The sequence below is a fragment of the Gorilla gorilla genome, chromosome 5 (assembly GCF_029281585.2).
Source record: "Gorilla gorilla gorilla isolate KB3781 chromosome 5, NHGRI_mGorGor1-v2.1_pri, whole genome shotgun sequence".
Taxonomy (NCBI): Eukaryota; Metazoa; Chordata; class Mammalia; order Primates; family Hominidae; genus Gorilla; species Gorilla gorilla.
This window is the reverse complement of record NC_073229.2, coordinates 103,603,204-103,626,889: the sequence shown is the minus strand read 5'-3', so window position 1 is coordinate 103,626,889 and position 23,686 is coordinate 103,603,204. Positions and strand designations below refer to the sequence as shown.

General features: G+C 34.5%; 1 protein-coding gene across 4 annotated transcripts in view; it reads left to right on the top strand.

Annotated features, from left to right (window-relative positions):
- Positions 1-23,686, top strand: part of LCA5 (lebercilin LCA5) — a 52,695-nt gene that overhangs the window by 24,457 nt on the left and 4,552 nt on the right. For all 4 annotated transcript variants that reach the window (XM_004044322.4, XM_055391965.2, XM_063707721.1 and 1 more), the window contains exons 4-6: positions 19,461-19,598; positions 20,559-20,655; positions 21,482-21,624. In XM_004044322.4, the coding sequence (XP_004044370.1) occupies positions 19,461-19,598; positions 20,559-20,655; positions 21,482-21,624 (378 nt within the window). The remainder of the gene's footprint in view (positions 1-19,460; positions 19,599-20,558; positions 20,656-21,481; positions 21,625-23,686) is intronic.

The window sequence follows — 23,686 nt, the reverse complement described above, 5'->3', positions numbered from 1 at the left end:
ATTTAATGTGCTCTCTTAAAATTGCTTATTGCAGTTCGGTATTTGCTTGGAAATGAAAACTATTTTTAGTACTGTTTTGGGAAAATTTGGATTTTATATTTAAGAGGAAGATGCAAAAGATTGTGTACATTAATGAGCTACATGTTGATTGACGGATCATAGTCATTTTGGGAAAATACTCTATTTGGTTATCTGATTGTTTCTCTAAAATTGGAAATGACACTAATAGCCATAGTATATAAAACTGACCTTTTGGGGCCACTGTGTAAGAGATGCCACATGAACAATGCCTTCTGTTATTATATTTATGCACATTATTTATTGAAGATTAATTACAGTACATCTTTTTGGACATGGTATGCACCTACTCCCCAGAATGAAAAATCTGTTAAAGGATGGGTGGGAGACTGTTGACTGACTAGTCTGAGAATATAGCAGCTCTTTTAAAAGTATTTCTTTCCTGAGTGGAGAGAGGAAAAGAGTCCTATCCCATGACTTCTACACAGGGCACTCAGTTGCCACCTTCTATATATATATGTATCAAACAGAAGCCCTGAGTCAGGTTCTGTTGCTTAAAATTGACAAGCAGTTTGGAAAGCAAAGGTACGAAAAAGTATGGCAATAATGCTTGCTGTGAGCGTGAGCAAAGGAAGCTCAGAACTACACATAAATTAGGTTTCTGCAGTATATTAATCAGATGTTTTTAATACATGGCATGTTGTGGTACTTACTCTATATAATATGCCATGCCCCTTATACCAGTGCCATGCCCAGGGACGGGGACTTATTAAATATGCACTGTACATCAGTGGCCAGAAAAAGCGGCTATTTTTTTCCTCCAAAATTTGCAATTATTGTCTTCTGTTTCCGTGCACAGAAGATATCCTATTATGTAGATTCCAATAATGATCAGCTCATAGTGCAAAGCAAACAGAAACTATTTTTAAGAGCCACTTACCCATGAAGTAGGGTAGGAGTGGGGACTCAGAACAGTTACCGTAAACAACAAATAACTGACATTTTAATTATTTTTAAAGGGAAGCATAAAATGTGCCACATAATGGATTTTAAAATTACGAAGTGCACAGAATGCTAATTAATAAATATGATAAATAGCTGAGTATGTATATAAAACTACATATATAGAGAGAACATGAAATTGCAGTGCATACACACACATATACAACTATATACTGCAGTTTTCTCTTATGTGAAGGGGATTGACAGGTGGTGGAGAGGGAGAAGAAAGAGAAGGAATAAGAAGTGGGACGAAGCCTGTGGATTCTGAGTTATACGTGGAGGTAAATTATATGACTGCTCACTTGGGAGCATGAAAATCAGTCACCTATAATGTTAAGTCTTTGAAGTAGTTAACCATATAGTATCCTCATTTTTTTTCATATTGGAAGTTTTTAAAATTTTTATTTTGAGTTCATTGTAGATTGACATGCAGTTGTAAAAAATATATAGGGTAACTATAATATTACAACCAGGAAATTGGTCGTGATACATAGAATTCATCAACTGCACTCAGCTTTCACTAGTTTTACGTGTGTGTGTATTTAGTTCTGTGCAGTTTCATCACATGTATAGATTCGTGTGACTACCAACATAATCAAGATATAGACCAATTCCATCACAAGAATCCCTTGTATTTTACCATTTTACAGCCACAGCTACCTCCTGCCTTCCCCTCACTAACCTATGACATCAGCTAATTTGCTCATTATTTCTCTAATTTTGTCATTTCAAGAATGTTATATAAATGGAATCACACAGTATCTAACCTTTTGACATTAGCAGATTCTGCTTATACATTCACTCAAATGGTCGCATATATCAATAGTTCCTTTTTCCCTGAGTATTCCATGGTATGGATGTACTATGGAGTATTATGGTACATCTGTTGAAGGACATTTGGTTTGTTTCCAGTTTTGGGCTCTTGACTAATAAAACTGCTATGACCACTTATGTGCATATTTTTGTTTGAATATACATTTTAATTTCTCTGGGATATATGCCTGAAAGTGCACTTGCTGGTTTTATGATAAATGTATGTTTGGTGTTGTAAGAAACTGCCATTTCATTCTCTTTTTTTTTTTTGTATTTTTTTCTTTGTTGTTGTTTTTTCCATTTGTAACAATCATCAGAACATTCTCTTTTCTAAAGTAGTGGTATCATTTTTTATTGTCCTGTCAGTAGTGTATAAGTGGTCCAGTTTCTCAGCATCCTTGCCAGCATTTGGTGTTAACACTTTTTAAAGTTTTAGCCATCTTGATAGGTATGTAGCATCATCTCATTGTGGTTTTAATTTGCCTTTCCCTAATGGCTAATGATGTTGAACATCTTTTCATGTGCTTATGTGCCATCTGTAGATCTGTGCATTTTTCTGCCCATTTCCTTATTGGATTGTTTGCTTTATCTATTTTTGGAGAATTCTTTATTATAATCCAGATACAAGGGTTTTGTCAGGTATGTGGTTTACAAAAGTTTTCTCCCATTCTGTAGCTTGGTCTTGTCATCCTTTTTGCAGTGTCTTTCAGAGGAGAAATTTTTAATTATGATGTGGTTCAGTTTAGCAGATATATCTCTTATGGATTGTGCTTTGGTGTCAAGTCTGACACGTCACCTATCCCTATTGTCTTTGCCTGTTTGTTCCAAAGACTTTCTTCTATTTTTTCATCTCCCAGCTTTATCGAGGTATAATTGACAAATAAAAATTGATTATTTTTAAGGTATACCACTTGGTGTTTTATAAAATAGTTATGATTTTATGTTTTACACTTAAGTCCATGATTCATTTTGAGTTAATTTTTGCATAGAATGTGAGGTTTAGGTTGAGGTTCTTTATTGTTTGTTTGGCCTATGGATGTGTAGTTACTCCAGCACCATTTGTTAAAAAGATATCCCTCCTTTATTGAATTGCTTTGGCACTTTTGTCAGTTGGGCATATTTTTATGGGTTTATTTCTATAGTCTCTATTCTGTTCTGTTGATCTGTGTGTCTATTCCTTTGTTGTTACTATACAATCTTGATTACCTACAGCATCCATAATAAACCTTAAAATTAGAGAGACTGATTCCTCTCATGTTATACCTCATTTTAAACATTTTAACTATTTTAGCTACTCTTGATCTTCTGCCTTTCCACATAAATTTTAGAATAAGCTTGTCTACATCTACAAACATCTTCCTGGAATTTTTGTAGGAATTGCATTAAACATAGATCAGTTTGTGGAGAATTGACATCTTTACTGTGCTGAATCTTCCAATCTTGCACATAGTATGTGTCTCCATTTATTTAGGGAATCCGATTTTTTTCCTCATTATTTTGTAATTTTCAGGATACAAATCTGTGTATGTTTTAGATTTATACTTAAATATTTTATTTCCTTTGGAGCAATTTTAAATGGCCTCAATTCTTACTGAATTAGAAAATTACTTTTGAACTTTTATTTTTGAATGTCAAAGCTTATTTTTGTTGTAAAAGTTATTTTCACAAGGGATTAAGAATGTTTTATGCAAACCAAGGAATGACTTGGTTTTATAAATTTACTCCCAAGTTTTAGAAATACTGGATTTATCTGCTCTATACCTCAAAGTTGGGTTGGTACATCTAAACTGCTTCATTTCTGCTATAATTGACATTATGTTGGAATCAATATTTAATATGTTATTATGAACCTACTTTTTTTTTTGAGACGGAGTCTCACTCTGTTGCCCAGGCTGGAGTGCAGTGACATGATCTCGGCTCACTGCAACCTCCACCTCCTGGGTTCAAGCGATTCTCCTGCCTCAGCCTCCTGAGTAGCTGGGATTACAGGCACACACCACCATGCCCGGCTAATTTTTGTATTTTCAGTGGAGACAGGATTCACTATGTTGGTCAGGCTGGCCTGGAACTCCTCATCTCAGGTGATCCACCCACCTCGGCCTCCCAAAGTACTAGGATTACAGGTGTGAGCCACCACGCCCAGCCATAAACCTACTTCTCTTAACCCAATAACCTCATATCAGCTGTTGTACTATAGTAGCTCTCTTGTTATTTGAGGGGATGGGGGGAGTGTAGCCAGCGCAGCCCACCTGAGGGTAATTGTTCTCTACTTTTTAACCTACTTTTTCATACTTCCTAAATGCAGCCTCTGGTTTTTAACCCATTATGTACATCTTTCATGATCTCAGCAGTCAATCCAGAATTTGAAATATTTACTATTGAGTTTCTTACTTTACTGCAAAATTTAGCATTTGTTTTTGTGCCTTATTTTATTTTTCAAATTTTACTTCAGCCAACACTATTGATCCTTTCTCTTCTAACTCAGTTATAGTCAAACCACTAACTGATTAAGGGGAAAAAACAGAAGCTTGATTGTGATGTTTCATTTTGCAAATTAACTAAAACCTAAGAAAATCCTGGGTATCCCTTGAAATTACAGTAAAATCTTAGTAAAGATCTTTGTTATCGTTAAGTTCTGTGATGTTCTTTAGTAAGGATATTTGTCTATGTGGTGGTGTTTTTTTTTTTTCTTTTGCTGTAACTTTTTGTTTTATTTTAAGATAAAGCTGGAAATCGTGGCAAGCAGCTTTGTTTATTTGTTTATAGCTTGTCCCATTCTAGGATTTCAGGCCACAACTCATTCTTCTTGCTAGTTGCAATTCCTTCTTAAGTGGGGGTGGTGGGGGTGGGGTGAAGTGTCTTCAGGGTTATCTGTAACTAGCTGAGCTGTGAAAAACTTTTCGCCAGGACATCAACCTGTAAGTTTGGTACAGGCTTATTTTGTTCGTTGATGGAAGTGACAGAATGCACAGAATCTTAGTAATTTATGAACGGAGTAGTTTAGAAATGGATAACTGGTTAGGGAGGCAAACAGCCAAAGGTATCTATGGGGACAACCACGATGACAGTTGTCTGTCTTCCTTCAGAAATTACAGCCTATCTTGTAAGATGTGGTTTGCCCTAGTTCCGGGCCATAGACCAGGGATGGAGAAATACTTGATGGGATTAAACTTCCTGAGCTCCGTACAAAGGGCAGACAGTTACCTCAGTGTGTATACTTACTTCCTTACTTAGAGTTGACTTTATACCTTTATTTTGGCTTTTATATCGGTAAATTTATTGAATAAAATCCTGTCAATGTATCAGCCTCAATTTAATATTTTGTCACATGGGATACCTATTAACTTCCACAGGAATGGCACCAGGTTCAAGAGTCTGAAAAAGAGATCCAGCGCCAGCAAATGAGACATAAGGTTTACTGAGGGTAACTTGCATACAGGTTGGTCCAGTGGTGGTGGGCTGGACAGTAGAACTGCCACCTCTTGCAGAAAGCATGCAGTTTATATAGCATTTTCACTTAACCTCCACTCCCTAACAACCTCCACCTGGCAACTTCTTTTAACCCAAAACAAAGAGTCTGGATTCCCTGTATGGCCAGCATTCCACGGGACAGGCCAGGGACTCAGATGTTCCTCACAGGTAAGGAATGAATCTCTTGGGTTGGCCACTGCTTGGAACTGTGAACACACATTCAGGTGTGTCTGCCGTACAGGATCATTCTCAAGGTGTGCTTAAGTTCAGTTATTCCTGTCAGGTGCATCTACCATACATATACATATGCCATGCAATATTTAAATAAAACCGTTAACACATGTACAGCCTAACTTTTATAGAAGAAAAACATTTTTTAGTTATATAAAGTAGTGATTTTCAAACCTTTGCTCTCAAGACCCCTTTATACTCTCTTAAAAATTATTGACACCTCCCCCCAGCTTTTGTTTATGTATATTTAGCACATTTGAAATAAAAATTGAGAACATTAAAAAATTTATCTTAATTCACTTAGTAATAAGCAGCTCATTATATAATATCTTTTAACAAAAAATCTGTGTTTCCCAAACCAAAAATAAATTAGGACAAGAGTGCATAATTTTCTATTTTTTAATTTTTTTAATGCCTGGCTTAATAGGGGACAGCTGGGTCCTCATAGCTGCTTCTGCTTCAATCTGTTGCATTATGTTGTGATGGATAAGTATGAAGAAAATTGAGCCTCACACAGATGTCTAAAGTAGTTAGAAAATGGAGGAGTATTTTGGTAGCCTTTTCAGGTAACTGGATATTCTTTTTTGGTATTATGCTAAAGCTTAACAAGTGATTTCTTAATGGTTAGTTGCAATGGAGGAATATGAAACCATATTAATGAGCGTTTTGTATTTGGATACACTAACATTCATTGGTCGTCTTTCAATGGATGTTTTACATCACACATTGGTCATTTGGAAAATACTGGTTCATTGAGTTATACAGACTTTCCAAACATGTATATGTTTCAGTGGAGCCTTTGGAAAACCCCATTGTATATTCATGACACAATATGAGTGAAAATAGCAAATATAATCTTAGTATTATAAAATAGTTTTGACTTTGAAGACCCTCCAAAGTGTCTCAGGGACCTTTAAGGGTTTTCACATCATTCTTTATGAATCACTGACTTAACATAGGCAGTTCTTTGTTAGAAACTTCATTAGTAGTTCGGCTAATATGCAGTTTCTTTTAGTGACTGCAAGACTGCACCATTTCTTAGTGGTCTAGAGACTGGCTTCAAATAGGGGGTGAAAGTAAAGGCATCAATTCTGTCCTAACTCCTTATAAGAAAGACTTACTGTTGGGGTTGTATTCCTGATCAGGGATGCAATAGCAGATCAGTCATAGCTGTGACCAACAGTGTGTCATAAAGCAAATATCATGGAAGGTAACTATCATAAGAAACCATAATCATGAAATGGGAAACTATCTTCCAAGCATTATGAAAAGATCATAAATGTGATATTATGTACATTATTATTAAAAGGACCTTAGTAAACTGTAGGGTACACATTTAGTACATACAAAAATTCAACTCTTTTTAAATTAAGTTGGCACAGAGTGAATTACTTTGTTAGAAAAACAAAAAGAAACTATTAAGACTTTTTAAAAAATTTCTAAAGATTTTGGGGAATGCTTGAGTATCATCATACAGCTCAGTATCAATGGAGCTATTAAAGGAAGTTTGAATAAACTTTTTTCTTTTAGTAGATTTTACTATAAGAGATTGGTATTCAGATTCTCTTGACCCTAGAGCTGCCCTCGAGTAGGTGTATTATAAGTGTTGCTTGTTGATTGCTTCCATGTAAACCACTTTCAAAAGTAAGAATTGAAATTCTTCCCTTTACTTACATTGTCTTCCCTTTACTCTTCCTAGTTTATCTTCCTAGATACAGCATTATCTTCCCTTTACTCTTCTTAGTTTATTCAGAACTGGAAGTGAACTGTCTAGTATTGGGCCAGGTAGGATCACTTTCCTTTATCTTTCCCTGCTATATTTTGCTCTAGTGGCTTGGAAGCTGCTCTGAAAGTTTTTCTGCCCTTTCACCCTTCAGAAACCCAAATCCAGAAGCCTGCCTTTGCCTCTTCCACCTGTTCTGCATTTATCTAACAAATGAAGCTAATTAGGACAGAATAATGGTCAAACCAGGTTAGCCCTGTTCTTGTCTAACTCTGAGTTTGTACAGTTCTCCTTATCTCCAGGTTGCAGTCGTTTCATCTGAGAAATTAAACGGAATGATTTCTGAGGTGACATTCCGTTCTGAAATCTGATGAGTCTAAATTCATACTTTCAAACCTTTCATATGCAAAAAGTGTTTTTAACATGGTAAATTATATTTATGCCCCCAATTAAGTCCTTATTATATCTATTATTTAATGTTGGAGAAATGAAAAATTCCTATTGTTGAAAAGAATAATTGCTTAGAAGATAAAATATTCATTGAGATTCTACTAATTTTTATTGTATAATCAAAGATTTTATTATTTATGTATATTTTTACCTTTTCTGGAGGGAGAAGATTTATAATGAAATTATGAGATTTTTGATTGAAGGGTAAAGCTTAAAACAGTTTCAGAAAATAAACTTTGCAGTGTCCTTAGAAACTACCCATTTAGGTAGAACAACTGTTAAGGCAATTTTGTGTTAATATCTAAGATAACCTTCCCATTGAAAAAGTAATACAAGCACTAAAACAGGGCTTAAAATTCAAATAATACAAAAGGATAGACAATGAAACATCAGTTTCCCTTCTAGGCTACGCGTTGCAAGCCCCTTCCAAAGAAACAGTCACTGTTAAGAAATTGTTGCTATGTGTGCAATCTCATATCTATATATTAATGTCCACTTTTCATTCTCTTACCACAGATGGGAGCGTACCATACACATTGTTCAATACATTTTTTTCACTGAAAAGTATATTTTGGCACTTTTTACATATTATCATGTTATATACATATATTTAGATAGATATGTGTGTGTATTTTTGCACACACACGAAAAAATCAGTCTCATGCTTTTTAAAGGCTGCGTATTATTCCATTGTGTAGATATATCATAATATGATGAACCCTTTCCTTATTAATGTTAAATTTAAGTTTAGCCTAAAGCTGCCTTCTTTCATATTTTAAGTTTGGCCTAAAAGTTTCTCCATACGTAGCGACCTATAATCTAACTGGATATGTAAACAGACTGTTAGATACTCTTGTACCAGTCACAGAGTTCACCCAATCACCGGTGGCCAACTATTCAAACTATGTTCAAGTAGTGCAGACACCAAGCTGTAACCAGCCCACCTGTTTCTTTACCTCACTTGTGTTTTCTGTATGTCATTTCCCTTTTTCTGTCCATAAATGTTACCTGACCATCTGGCAGCCTTGGAGTCACTCTGAACCTATTCTGGTTCTGGTTGCTGCCCAGTTTGTGAATTGGCTCAAATAAACTCTGCTAATGTGTCTAAAGTTATTCTTTTAACATTAATATATATGTTGGCTTTTGTTTTGAGGTAGTATAAAAGATGCAAAGCATCAAACGTAAGTTTTTATATGTGTATGTTAGTATACTAATGGAAAAAGCCTGGAAGAGGAAGTCCCTGGGTCAGTAGAGCATTTTAAAATCATTTTTGGCTATTTGTTAATATCAGGACTCTAAAGAGTGGTACTGGATGATAGTTGTTCTTGGATCAAAGTTAAATTCTTCATTTTGGGAGGATTAAATTGGCCTTTCTTGTGGTTATTATCATTCCAGGAAATTCTAGAGCATTTACATTTTTTGTTTCCCATCCCCTAGGCAGTTGCATTTTTATGAAAGCATCTTTAATACGGAAACATTGATGGACTTTGCTAACTTAGTTGAGTTACAAATTATTGGCTTAGAATTCAAGGTCAGATTTTAAAAATTTTAGCTTATATTTTAATTAGACTATTAATTAGACTGTTAATACCTACCCTTTAACCTATTAAGTTCTGAGTGGAACTTTATACGCGCGCGCGTGCGCGCGCGCGCACACACACACACACACACACACACAGAGTTTCAAATTCTGGTTATACACCATTCCAGCTTTGTGATGTGTGATACACCACTTAAATTATTTGAACCTTAGTTTCCAGTCTGTATATGTTTGCAGGTGATCGTAAATAGGGTTAGGGATAAAGTTCATAATGAGTCTGGCTCAGTGCTTGGTACTTACTGGACACCTAATATATGAGTGGAAAAAGAGAAATATACTAAAAGTACATCAATTAAAGGTAAATACATTAAAGCATGGTAGCATTCTTGAGTTTGAAAGGCCCCTGGAAATAATTTAGTGCAGTGGTTTTCAATTTGAGCTCAGTGGACTTCAAGAGTTCTACTGTTTTTTTAAAAAAGGTTTGAAACTACTGATTTGGTCTATTGGTTTTTCAAATTTTGGCAGTTCTTCACAGGCAAGCAGATAAAACTGAATTGTTCTGTGGTAGTGATTGAAGAGTTATGTTACAGAGGGGACTTCAGAAACTCACATGCCTAACAACTTGAAGCAACGTCTGAAACACCTCCATGGGGAACTCTCTAGTCCAACTCAAACATTGAACTGTTGAGGAAACTGAGAGATGTTATTTGCCTTCTTCTAGGTCACATAGAATCAGATAGGTCATGGCCGGGTGCAGTAGCTCATGCCTATAATTTCAGAACTTTGGTAGGCCAAGGCAGATGGATCAGTTGAGCTCAGGAGTTCAAGACCAGCCTAGCCAACATGTTGAAACCCTGTCTCTACCAAAAATACAAAAATTAGTCATGTGTGGTGGTACACACCTTGTAATCCCAGTTTCTTGGGAGGCCGAGGCAGGAGAATCGCTTGAACCTGGGAAGTGGAGGTTGCAATGAGCCAAGATCATGCCACTGCACTCCAGCCTACGCGACAGAGTGAGACTCTGTCTCAAGAAACAAAACAAAACAAAGCAAAAAAGAATCATATAGGTCACTAGAAGCTCATGTGTGGGAGTAGAATTGCAGTAATCTGTCTTCTGTTGCTCTATTTTTTTTTACCATTTTAGTAAAATCCTTGGAATTTTATCACATTTAAATGCTGAGTCATAGATTCCTCTTATAATAGTATATTTTGTGTTTTTTCATAGTTTTAAATGACAGCAGGAATTAAAATATTATAATTTTGGTTATTTTATCAGCATCTTCTGATAAAATGATTTAAAAACTGTAAAAGATACTAATTGTTTTTTCAAAGTCTGTCATCATGCTAATTCTCTATATGTCATTTGCTGAGCAGAAATCACTTCTAAAATCTGTTTTATTTTTGTTGCTAACTAGTAAATACTGTGGAGTAAAATCTATATTGGAAGACAAAAGCTCAGGGTAAGGAAAGGCTTAAGATTTTTAAAGGAAACAGATTTATTTAAAGAAAACAGGTTTCATTAGAACAAGAACAAGGTCCATTACTTAGGGCAGACTTGTAATGCACAGAGGAAGCATAACTATTGGATTATGAGTTTGCCTCTATCTTGTCCTGCTCAAAGCAGATGAAGAAATAGTAAGACATAGATAGCTCATTTAAATGAACTCAGTCTCCAGATTCAGATGAATTATCCTCCAGAGGACTGAAGAACCTTGCAGATGTGATTCCAGAGCTTTTCTCATTGTACTTTGGAGAGTTAGGAAGACTAGGAGAAGTGAGAAAGTGAAAAAAGGCAAATACCAGTGTTTTCCGAGGTAAACAGAGGTAGGTGTTAGAAATTATCCATCAGTGAGCTTGATGAAAATCTCTACCAGGTTTTTAAATGTTTTGGAAAATATTGCTTACTTAGAACTATTCTTACTTTCTTCCCCCCACCCCCCTGCTTAGGATTGCTAGAATGGTGCATGAAAATATGCTCTATCTACTATATTCTCCTATGTGTATATACTATATATTATACATCTGTATTCTATACTACGTACTATACTGTTATACTATACAGTTATAGAATATGCAGTTATAGAACTCTATATATTATACATAGAGAACTATATAGAACTCTATATATGATAGAGAACTATATAGAACTCAGTATAGTATATACAGTTATAGAATTCTATACAGTTATAGATGTATATAGTATATGCAATATATTAATATATAGAATATGCAATATACTATATACAATATAGTATATAACTATATCGTACCTATTAGCATATAGTGGATATAATATGGATACTATATAGTAAATTCAGTAAGCCTTTCATGTTTGTATTTTAATGGAGAAGTATGGACTGGTTGAAAATAGTGTTAGAAAGCTTTACAATTGGATCAGTAATTGTACCCAAAGGGTGCAGGTAAATAAATAGCTGTCAATTTGGAGAGAAGGTTTCTAGGTGGGTGCTTTCGAGTGCTCTCATAGGCTCTGTTCCTTTCAGCATATTTATCAGTGAATTTGATCAGGCTCCTTAACAGCAAGAACAAGTCTTATTTAATTTTTTATTTGCAACATTTGGCACTCTCTGGCATAAAATTAGTGTTTCTTAAAAGAATGAATGGATGGATATGTTCTTGACAGGTTCACAAATAGGAGGCCCAACGAATTTGATGGATGACAAGATCAAGATTGATCCCCCTAGGCTCAAAATCTGGCCTAAAATAAGCAAGATAAAATTTAGTCAGGTTAACTGTTTCACTTCAAAGTTTTTCCATCTATTTTATGTGTACACTATGGGGAACCCTGGGTTAAAAGTAATTGAAGTTAAAGCGTAATTTTTTAAGTATATGAACCTATAATTGTATGGCCACTTAAAAAATCAGAAGGGAAGAAGTTAACCCACTATGGTGGTACCTTTGTCCTAAGAGGTGATAATAACTCTAACTTTACTGGTCAGATCACATCTAATAACAAGTACCAGATTTTAGGTAACAAACTGACATATGGAGGCAAACAGGATAACCAGGGAGTCAAAAAGCTGACATAAAAGAAACAGTGGAAGAAACACAGAATCATAGAAAAGATAAGGAAAAATGTAACTTACTTCATTGTTTAAAGGGCTGTCACATGGAGCAGGAGAAATGGATTTATTTCCTGAGGGCAATACAAACCTAATGAATGTTACTAGAAAACTGGTTTCCACTCATTCAAAAGAGCTTCCTAATAACTGGAATTGTCCAATAATGAAACCAGTATTCTTTGCATTATCAAGCTTTCTGCTTCCTGAAGTATTTGTGCAGATTCAATGTCTACCTTCTAGGAATACTGTAAAAAAGTATTACTATAAGGTGGACTGGTGACCTGCAGGGTCCTTGCTTACACAAGGATCTGAATCTTTAGAATTGAGCTATAGCAACACTGAACAGATGTTAAAACAGCTGACATTGATAGACTTATTTTAACAAATGCAATATTGTTATTTAAATCTATAATCCTTTACTAATTAATAAAAAATAAATGAAGGTAAAATAACTTATCCTTTGTGTTTGCTTGCAAAAATTTTAAATTATGTTAATCCTTTATTTCTTTCCATTAACAAGACAGAATTCTGTGATATGTCCTTTGGAAAAAATGTTAAGTATTTTAAATTTTATTGTATTATTAACATGTTTGTTTAAAGATGTTTTGAAATTTACAGTAAAAGTGGGGAAAAAATTACCCAAAGGACTATAAATCGTGCTGCTATAAAGACACATGCACACATACGTTTATTGCGGCACTATTCACAGTAGCAAAGACTTGGAACCAACCCAAATGTCCAACAATGATAGACTGGATTAAGAAAATGTGGCACATATACACCATGGAATACTATGCAGCCATAAAAAATGATGAGTTCATGTCCTTTGTAGACATGGATGAAATTGGAAATCATCATTCTCAGTAAACTATCGCAAGAACAAAAAACCAAACACCGCATATTCTCACTCATAGGTGGGAATTGAACAATGAGAACACATGGACACAGGAAGGGGAACATCACACTCTGGGGACTGTTGTGGGGTGGGGGGAGTGGGGGAGGGATAGCATTAGGAGATATACCTAATGCTAAATGACGAGTTAATGGGTGCAGCACACCAGCATGGCACATGTATACATATGTAACTAACCTGCACATTGTGCACATGTATCCTAAAACTTAAAGTATAATAATAATAAAATAAAATTTAAAAAAAAGGAAAAAAAAAGTGGGGCAAAAATATCCATAGTCCTGCCAGCCGAAGATAACTACTATTTGCATTTTCTTCCTTATTGATTGTTTCTTTAATTTCTTAAAGTACTTCTAATATTTTTTATGAAATATTTTGAATATACAGAAAAAGAATATTTAAAACATTCATGTACCTACTTGATATTTTGCTATTTTTGCTTTAGATCTTATTTTGCTAAAATAAGCTGAGATTAAGATCTTACATTGAAGTTTCCTTGTATCTTTTCTCCAAACATCCTTTTTCTACTCTCCTTGCTCAGAAGTAACTACTCTTTTGAAGTTGTAGGATATATTTTTTCTAAGCATTTTAATTTTTACTTAAACATATTTTAGAAGCTTTTTTTATAAGTAGTACATGTATATATATTTTTAATTAGAGAAAAATTAAAAGATAAAATGAAAACATTCTCATTCTTACCACTCAGATGTCACCACTTTTAGTGTCTTAGTATGTATCCTTCTGGATCTTTTTCTGTGAATTTGTGTGTGTATTTATGTGTAAGGAAATTTTCTACTACTGGCTTGCTAGGGTTTTTGTTTTAAATCATGGATTGTTTTGAATGTGAAACTACTCTCATTCTTTGCTTCTTGGGATAGGTGCTGTTTAGTTGTGATGCAATTTTTACACATTGCTGAATTCCTTTTGCTAATATTTGTTTGAGACTTTTGCAACAATATTCATATTTTGGAATGGTGTACAATTTTATTTTTCCACTATTGACATGAAGATTATAAAAAAATCTCATCAAAAATGACATAGAGTTTTTCCTTTCTGTTCTCTTTTGCAGATAATCTGTTTCTTAAAATTTGTTAGATTTCACCACTGAAAACTGGATTTATTCCTCATTTGGGAGTTTGTTTTTGCTTTTTTGGTTTTTTTTTTCTACTTAATCTTTTAATTTTTAACAGTATTTTTAATTTTTAAAAAATTTCTTCTTAATATTTTAATAGTATTTTTTAGTTTACCATTATTTCTTGCGTGTCACCATTGTTCATTATTGTTCCTTCAGGGTTCACTTCCTTTCTTACTGAAATATATGTTTAAGTGAGGGCTTCTGAGTGGCAACACTTTTTAGTAGTTGTCTGAATGTATTTTATCTTCACTCTTCAATGATAATTTCACTGGGTCTTGCTGGATTCCAGGTTGACAGTTATTATCATTTGGAACTTAAGTATTTTTTAGCCCTGGTATTTTTTTTAACGCGTTCTCATTGAGTTTAATGGTTTCCTGTTTTGCTCCAAAATATCTAAGGGGGGATAGTATTTTTTAAATTAATATTTTATATGGAAATAATTTCAAGCTTACAGAGAATTGCAAATCTGAAAACAGTACAAAGAACACTCCTATACAGTTTACCCAGATTCGTCTGTTGCTAACATTTTATCCCATTTGTCTTGTAATATGCATGCATGCTCTCTCATGTGGTCTCTCTGTCATATGCATATATACACATACTTTTTTTTTTTTTTTAGCTATTTGAGGGTAACTGGCATACATCATGCTCTTTACCCCTAAATGCATCAGTGTGTATTTTTTCAGAATAGGGATTATGCCCTTTATAGAACCATAGTAAAATTATGGTTATACTATGATTTACACTTACATAATGATTTCCTCTAATCTACTGTCTGTAGTACAGTTTTTATCAGTTGACTTAATCATATCTTTCTTTTTTTTTTTTTTTTTTTTTGAGATGGAGTCTCACTCTGTCACCCACTCTGGAGTGCAGTGGCACGATCTTGGCTCACTGCAACCTCCACCTCCCGGGTTCAAGCGATTCTCCTGACTCAGCCTCCTGAGCAGCTGGAATTACAGGTGTGCACCACCACGCCTGGCTAATTTTTGTATTTTTAGTAGAGATGGGGTTTCACCATGTTGGTCAGGCTGGTTTCAAACTCCTGACCTCATGATCTGCCCGCCTCGGCCTCCCAAAGTGGGATTACAGGCATGAGCCACCGCACCTGGCCATCATTGTATCTTTTATAGTACTTTCTGTTCTCCAGTGGGACCCAGTCTAGGGTCAAGTATTATACTGAATTGTCCACTTTTATAGCCTCCTTTTATCTGGACCATTTCCACATACTGTTGTTCTTTTATTTATGACATTCACATTTTTTGAAGCATACAGCTCCATACCCCTTTTCATTTAATAGAATATCCTTAACTTCGTATTTCTCTTATGTTTCACTGTGTATAGATGAGGTTTTTGTATTTTTGGTGCGAATACTGAGTAGGTGATATTATTTTCCTTCTTAAGGTATCACATCTGGAGCCACATGATGTCGCCTGACCTTCACTAGTAATGTTAATTTTGATCTCCTAGCCAAAGTGTTGCTCAACTTGTCTAACATTTATACATTAACTGTTCTTCCTCTTATAGTGAAATCAATAAGCAGTCTATGTGGCGCTGCCTTAAGAATATGTAAATATCTTGTTCCTCATGAAAATTTAGCATCCATTGATGATTCTTTTCTGATCCGGTATTTATCATGATGCTCTTTCCAACTTCATCTCTCATTATATCTTCAATTCTGGAAAATTCTTAACTTTTTTGCTTGTTTTGTTTTTCAGTTTGCTTTTTCCTCATTTTGTCATTACCTTTTAGATTCTTATTACATTACAAAAACATTTCATGAAGAATATGGATGGGCAATAAACATGACAATTAACTTTAGTAGTAATCAAAGAAAAACAAATTAAAATAATTGTATCTTTCTTTAGGCCAATCTGATGGATTAAAGAATTAACAGTATCCTGTTATTGTAAGTATCTAGTGAAATAAAGGCTACTAAACTTTCAAAGAGAAAGTAAATTGTTACAGCCTTTTCTAAGGGCATATTGGTAATGTTTTTCAAAACCTTGAAATTGTACTAATGTCTGTCAACCCAGAAGCTTCATTTTTTAAAACTTACACACTTGTTTTTACTGTTTTTTATTATCTATAAAAAGTTTTAATGCCTTTTTGTACTCCTCCCCCTTTTATCAATCCCTGCCCACTACTCCTCAGCTAATCTAATGTTTGTTTCTATAAATTACTTTGCATTTTAAGAATTTTATATACGTGGAGTCATATAGTATGTATTATTTTATTCCTGGTTTCTTTAGCAAAACTATTTTGAGTTTCAGACATGTTGCAAGTATCAATTGTTCATTCTTTTTTATTGCTAAGTGGTAATTACCCTTATTGTATACATATATATGACATTTTGTTTATCCATTAATCCATCCCATTGATGGACATTTGGATTGTTTCCAGTTTTGGCTATTGCAGATAAAGCTGCCGTGAACATTCATGCAGAAGTCTTTGTATAGACACTGGCTTCTCTTTCTCCTGTGTAAAGACCTAAGTGTGGAATGAATGTGTTATATAGTAGATGTATGTTTTACTGCCCAACTGTTTTCCAAAATGGTTGTACCATTATACATCCCCAAAACAAAAGTGTATGAGAGTTCTGGTTGCTACTCATCCTTGCCATTTTGTATGCTCAGTTTTTCCAGTTTAAGACATTCTGATAGATAAATAGCATTGTTTTATTGTGGCTTTAATTTGTGTTTCCTTTATGACTTACGATATTGAAGTATTGTTCTATATGCCCATTTGTCTCTGGATATCTTTTTGGTGAATTATCTGTTTACATATTTCCTCCATTTTTTTTGCTGAGCTGTTTGGTTTCATGTTACTGAATTTTGTGGGACAGATACAGATGTTTGGATGTAATATATAGTTGACCACTGAACAACATGGGTTTGAACTGAGTGGGTCTACTTATGCAAAGATTTTTTTTTTCAATAAACACGGTAGGCCCACCATATCCACAGGTTCCACATTCCACAACCAAATGCAGAAATAAAAGTATTTGCAGTGTGTGAAACTTTTGGATGCGGAGGACCGACTTTTTTTTTTTTTTTTTTGAGATGGAGTCTTGCTCTGTCATCCAGGCTGGAGTGCAGTGGCATGATCTCGGCTCACTGCAACTTCTGCCTCCCAGGTTCAAGCGATTCTTCTGCCTCAGTCTCCCGAGTAGCTGGGACTACAGGCACGTGCCACCACACCTGGCTAATTTTTTGTATTTTTAGTAGAGAGGGGGTTTCACTGTGTTAGCCAGAATGGTCTTAATCTCCTGGCCTTGTGATCCCACTGCCTCAGCCTCCCAGAGTGCTGGGATTACAGACATGAGCCACCGCGCCTGGCCCGACTTTTTATATACTCAGGTTCCACAGGACTGACTGCAGGACTTGAGTATGCCTGGATTTTGGTATCCACAGGAGTCCTGGAACTAATCCCCTACAGTCACAGAGGGATAACTCTATACATTTCTTCATACAAGTCCTTTAGTACAGCGGTCCCCAACCTTTTTGGCACCAGGCACTGATTTCGTGGAAGACAATTTTTCCATGGACAGGGTTGAGGGGGATGGTTTCAAGCTGAAACTGTTCCACCTCAGGTGATCAGGCATTAGATTCTCATAAGAAGAGCACAACTTAGAACCCTCGCAGGCACAGTTCACAATAGGGTTTGTGCTCCTATGATAATCTAATGCTGTTGCTGATCTGACAGGATGCAGAGCTCAAGTGGTAATGCTCGCGCTTGCTCGCTGCCACTCACCTCCTGCTGTGCAAGCCCGGTTCCTACCAGGTCACAGACCAATAGCAGTCTGCAGCCCAGGGGTTGGGGACCCCTGCTTTAGCAGATAGGGGATTTGCACATATTTTCCCTAGTCTGTGGCTTATCTTTTCATTTGCTTAATGGGACCTTTCGAAGGTCAGGAGTTCTTGATTTAGATAAAGTCTAAGACACTTTATTTCTTAACATTTACCCTGAGGAAATAATACATGATTAAAGTTATATGTATTAGGATGTTCACTCTAGGAAAAATTGGAGCACCCTAATAATGAACAGCAGAATTTAGTTAAATTATGATAATCTGTAAAGTACGATACTATTCCATTGAAAAAGATTGTGTTATTACAGTATATTGACTTAGGTATTTATGGTTTTATTTACTGAGAAAGATATATCAGAGTCTCAAATTATATACATGAAAATGTTGGCAGTGATTATCACAATGTAATGAGATTGTAACTGCTTTTTATTTTCTATTTTTCTTTGTTATTTTATTTATACTTATAATAAACATTTATTATATTTGTTATCTATCTATCTATCTTATCTATCTATCTATCTATCTATAAGATGCTTTAAAAAAAAAAGCCCGCAAGTTAGAAATGATGTCTTGACAAGTTATTTTAAAAGAAAATATTTTAACATAAATTATTTTATAAACCTGATGGGACATGTTTGAAGACCATGGATGGAAATGGCTATTGTTTTTATCTAGAGATGTTTTACTCTAGGTACTCTCCGCAGCTTTGGTAGTGCTGTGTAATTTTATCTGTCTTGGTATCTTATTATTTGCCCAAGCAGTGTGTGTGTGCTTAAGATTTTTTTTTTTTTAAGATAGTCTTGTTTTGTCTACCAGGGCTTCATTTCACTGGTGCAAACTTCCAGGCTCTAGTGATCTTCCCGCCTCACCCTCCTGAGTAGCCGGGACTACTCAGGCATGCACCACCATGCCCAGCTAGTTTTTAAACTCTTATTTTATAGAGATGGGGTCTTGCTTTGTTGTCTAGGCTGGTCTCAAGTGCTCCTCCTGCCTAGGCCTCTCAAAGCGCAGGATTATAGGCATGAGCCACCATCCCAGCCTTAAGAATTTATTTACAAATTACTATGAAAAGCAAAGATGGGAATAACAGGCTTGATACCTTACTAAATTGTTGATAAATCTGTTTCCCAGCTTATGTACATGAATACTATGCCCAGTCTGATTTGTAGGTCTTGGACAATACCACTAAAAACATCATTTTGACACTGCCATGTGTTATGTTTCATTGTTGGAATTTTTTTTTAAAGGACTGCTTTTTATGTATTTATACATATAGGAGCTATCGAAAAACCTTGAACTGAGTACTAACAGTTTCCAACGACAGTTGCTTGCTGAAAGGAAAAGGGCATATGAGGCTCATGATGAAAATAAAGTTCTTCAAAAGGAGGTACAGCGACTATATCACAAATTAAAGGTAAGTATTTTAAATTGCATTGTTTTCCATAATGTGTATTAGATGAAAATTAAATATTTTAAAACACTAAATGTTACTATTCATATTTGTAAGTTGGTACAATATAATTTACAAAATTCTGATATTTAGCACTTAGAAAAGGTTTGTTGGTATAATTACTATAACAAAGTGAAATTAAAAACAAAAAACAAAAAAGGTGAAACACTGAATACACCAATAGAAATGATGTAACTGAAGTAAATTGTAAAATCATAGAAGAAAATTATGGGAACTAGAGCTTCACTGTGTTGCATGGTTGAATAATTCAGTGTTTTTCCTCAGATCACGCAATGATTTATTATTTTTGAAGTTGTTTCAAATGATGCCCTTCATTTTCACAGTGTTTAGAGAAAGTATTCAAATTATTTAATTTTGTTAAAACAGGTATTCTTCATTCTACATAGAAGTCATCAATGAGTTCTAGATAGAATGAAATTTTGCACAAAATTTTGTGTAACGTAGTGCAAAATTATATATTATCTTATGTTTTCTTTTTGTTAATCAAATTCTCAGAAAAAGCCACAGCCCCAAAATGGTCAAGTATGCCTGTGTATGAAAGAGTGGTCTAATTTTTAACTCATCAATATTTCAGAACTTACATTTGAGAGATACTAACTAAATTATTTGTCTCTGTGTCTCAGTTAAGACAGTACTAGCTGTATCGGTAAGAATGAGTAGAAAATGAAATTTGCCTTAATTTTTTTAATTTCCAGGACATATTAGACTTTTTAGGGAAAATTATTGCTCTGTCCTAACCTCAGTATGCTAGAGACATTTCTTTCTATAGTTTGGTAGTTACAAAAGGAAGCTGAACCAGGTAACTTTCAATATGGTAAGAAAATACCAGATGACAAAGTGAGGGGTTTTGTTTTGTTTTAAGCAGAGGCTCTACTTCCTTAATTGTATTGCGTTTGTTTTCAGGAAAAGGAGAGAGAACTGGATATAAAAAATATATATTCTAATCGTCTGCCAAAGTCCTCTCCAAATAAAGAGAAAGAACTTGCATTAAGAAAAAATGGTATGGTAAATATGATTGTTCAAAAACTGATATTATTGCTATTATTTAGTGATAGTACAATAATTCTGAAATGGAAGGGAAGGAAAAGAACCTCATTGAAATATATTTAAAATAAATGTATTTGTTGCAATTTAAATTTCCTAATAATTTTCAGAAATCCTTTTCTGTTTTCTCCGTTTTTTCCCCTGAAGTGACGCTGTTAAAATTGTTTTACATAACTTTTTGAAATTTCCTTATTATAATTTTTTTAATGTTTTTGAAAATATGCAAATATACCCCGAAGTAGAGAGAGTAATATGATGCACTTTCATTTACGTATCATGTAGCTTTAACAGTTATACTTTTTACCAGTTTTATTTCATCTGTTTTTTTACTTTTCTGCAGAGTATTATAAAGTAAATCTTAGCTGTCAGTTGATTTCACCTATAAGTATTTTGTATTGTTATTTGTAGTTTTACTTTCTTTTTTAACAAAAGTATAATTTCCCTCTTATGTGAATTGCAAGATTTTAAAGTATAAATGTTGTGAAATTTAAAGCATTTATAGTCAGAATTCTCCCCAAATCATATAATTGCCAGTAAATCCTAGAAACAAAAATAGTAATAGTGAGTATTAACCAAGCTGAGCAAAACATGCATTATATTTATATAGTGAATATATATAGGTGAATATATATATTCTCCAGTTAAATGAAGTGGTGCATATAAATGTACATGTATATGCAAACACACATGCATATATATATATATATATACATGCCAGCTGAATTCCATATATTTTAGCATTATTCATTGTAATAATTTTTTAAAAATAATTTTCACTGTAGCTGCATGCCAGAGTGATTTTGCAGACCTGTGTACAAAAGGAGTACAAACCATGGAAGACTTCAAGCCAGAAGAATATCCTTTAACACCAGAAACAATTATGTGTTACGAAAACAAATGGGAAGAACCAGGACATCTTACTTTGGTGAGTTTAGCAGTATTGTTATGTACCAAACTCGGTCTGAAGTTATTCCTAAAAACACAATATCAGACATTTTAAAATTTCAGTAATGAAGCTAGTACTATATCTATATGAATATACAACTAGCCTTTTTGAAGGGAAAGAGGTATCGTGTATTTTGTAAAATTCCTTTGGCTTTTAGGAGATATACCTAATGCTAAATGACGAGTTAATGGGTGCAGCACACAAACATGGCACATGTATACATACGTAACAAACCTGCACGTTGTGCACATGTACCCTAAAACTTAAAGTATAATGATAATAAAATTAAAAAAAAATTCCTTTGGCTTGACTGTTTTAGTTTACATCACCTATTTCAGGTGCTTCAGAATGATGGATTGTGCTTCCTGGGTTGGGGGCAGAAGAGAAGAATTTGCCTTCTAAGTTTCTCTTATGTACCGACATAGTCTTGGAAAACCTTCAGTACTTTTATGTTTAGTAGCAAGTAATAGTAGTTTTCAAATGATTTGTTAGAATTTGACTAGGTTTAATTTTTTTTTTTTTGGTCCTCTATATAGGAGAATTTTACATGTTAACTGACTGAATAATGAACAAGGTAATTGCAGTGGAATCTGACCTTATCCTGTTCAAATTAGAGTGGAATTCAAGGGGTCTCTGTTGGACTTTCAGTTAAAAGGACCTTCATTCTGAATCACTGGAAAGTCTCTTTCTCTAAGAGAGTTTTATCTTTAGTGTTTACAACTTAAACCCCAAAGAAAACAACGTATCGGCAACCTAGCGTATTTCATACAATGGTATATTTTTATACCTTATAAGTTTCCCAGTGACCCTGAGGTCTCTTCTTGAGGTATAAAACAGAAAGGATGAACTGATTTGATTTCTGTGTATGTTCTAGTTTTTTATTTGTTTATTTATTTTTGTTTGATAATTCAGACAAGTTAGTTGTATCCGCTAAGTTGTGTTTCTGTATTTGTGCTGTCATTGAGACTAGATCATGTTGATTTGTCTTTTTGAAATCACAAAGTGAGGAATAACAAAGTAATTGTTAACTTTAAAAGGACTAAAATATAGGTCTTTTTACAGTATACATTCAACAGAAGGAATAGAAACCTGGTATAGTGAAAAGAGTATAAGAGTATATAGCCTTGGAGTTAGCTCTCATTTTAGTTAAATTCTAACATTTTAGTTGTGTGACTTCTTGGAGCCTCAGCTTTCTCATGTGTAAAATGAGGGTGGATTACTTTTCAGGGTTGTGACAATGAGTAATGAAATTTTTTCTTTTTTCTTTTTCTTTTTTAGTCAGATGAAATTGGAAATAATCATGACATTTATAAAGCTCTTTAGACTGAGCCTGCCACTGTAAAGGGCCTCACCAAATGGTAGCTTAGTTAGAGTACAAGCTAAGTTGCTATTGGAAAAAGACTTAATAGAGTGGCTCAAGTGAGATAAAAATTTCTCTCTCTTGTAATAGACTGAAGTGAGTTGGTAGTTCACAGTTGGTAGACAGCTTTGTTTCATGGTAGTCACCCCCTGTCTTGTTGATCTTCCATTTTAAGGAGTGTAGCCCTCTTGTGTATGGTTGGAACTGGCTTTCCAACCCTGTGGGAAAGGGCAACAAGGAAATGGAGGGCAAGCAGCATTTGGTTTTATAAATGTGATCTGAAGTTGCACATGTACTTCCACTCACCTTCCATTAGTTCTTTCTAGCTGCAAGGGAGGGTAGCAAATGTAGTCTCCAGCTAAGCAGCTCTCTGTCCTGCTAAAAGTCACAGGATTCCATTACTAAAAGGGAGAAGATGAAAATGGATACTAGACAAGTCTTTACTAATAATAGATATTTCACTTTTATTAAGAAAAATCACACACCCATATATTTGAACATTACCATAGGAAACAAGGAATTTTAAGTTTGTAACATTTTTATTTGATTTGAAGATTATAAAATATATTAATTGGGGGGTTGGACATAATATTGTCACTGCTCATGTTATAGTTCAACAACATCTCACTTGATGCACATAGTTGGCGAATAGCCATTTCTGCTTAACTGAATTAATCAGAT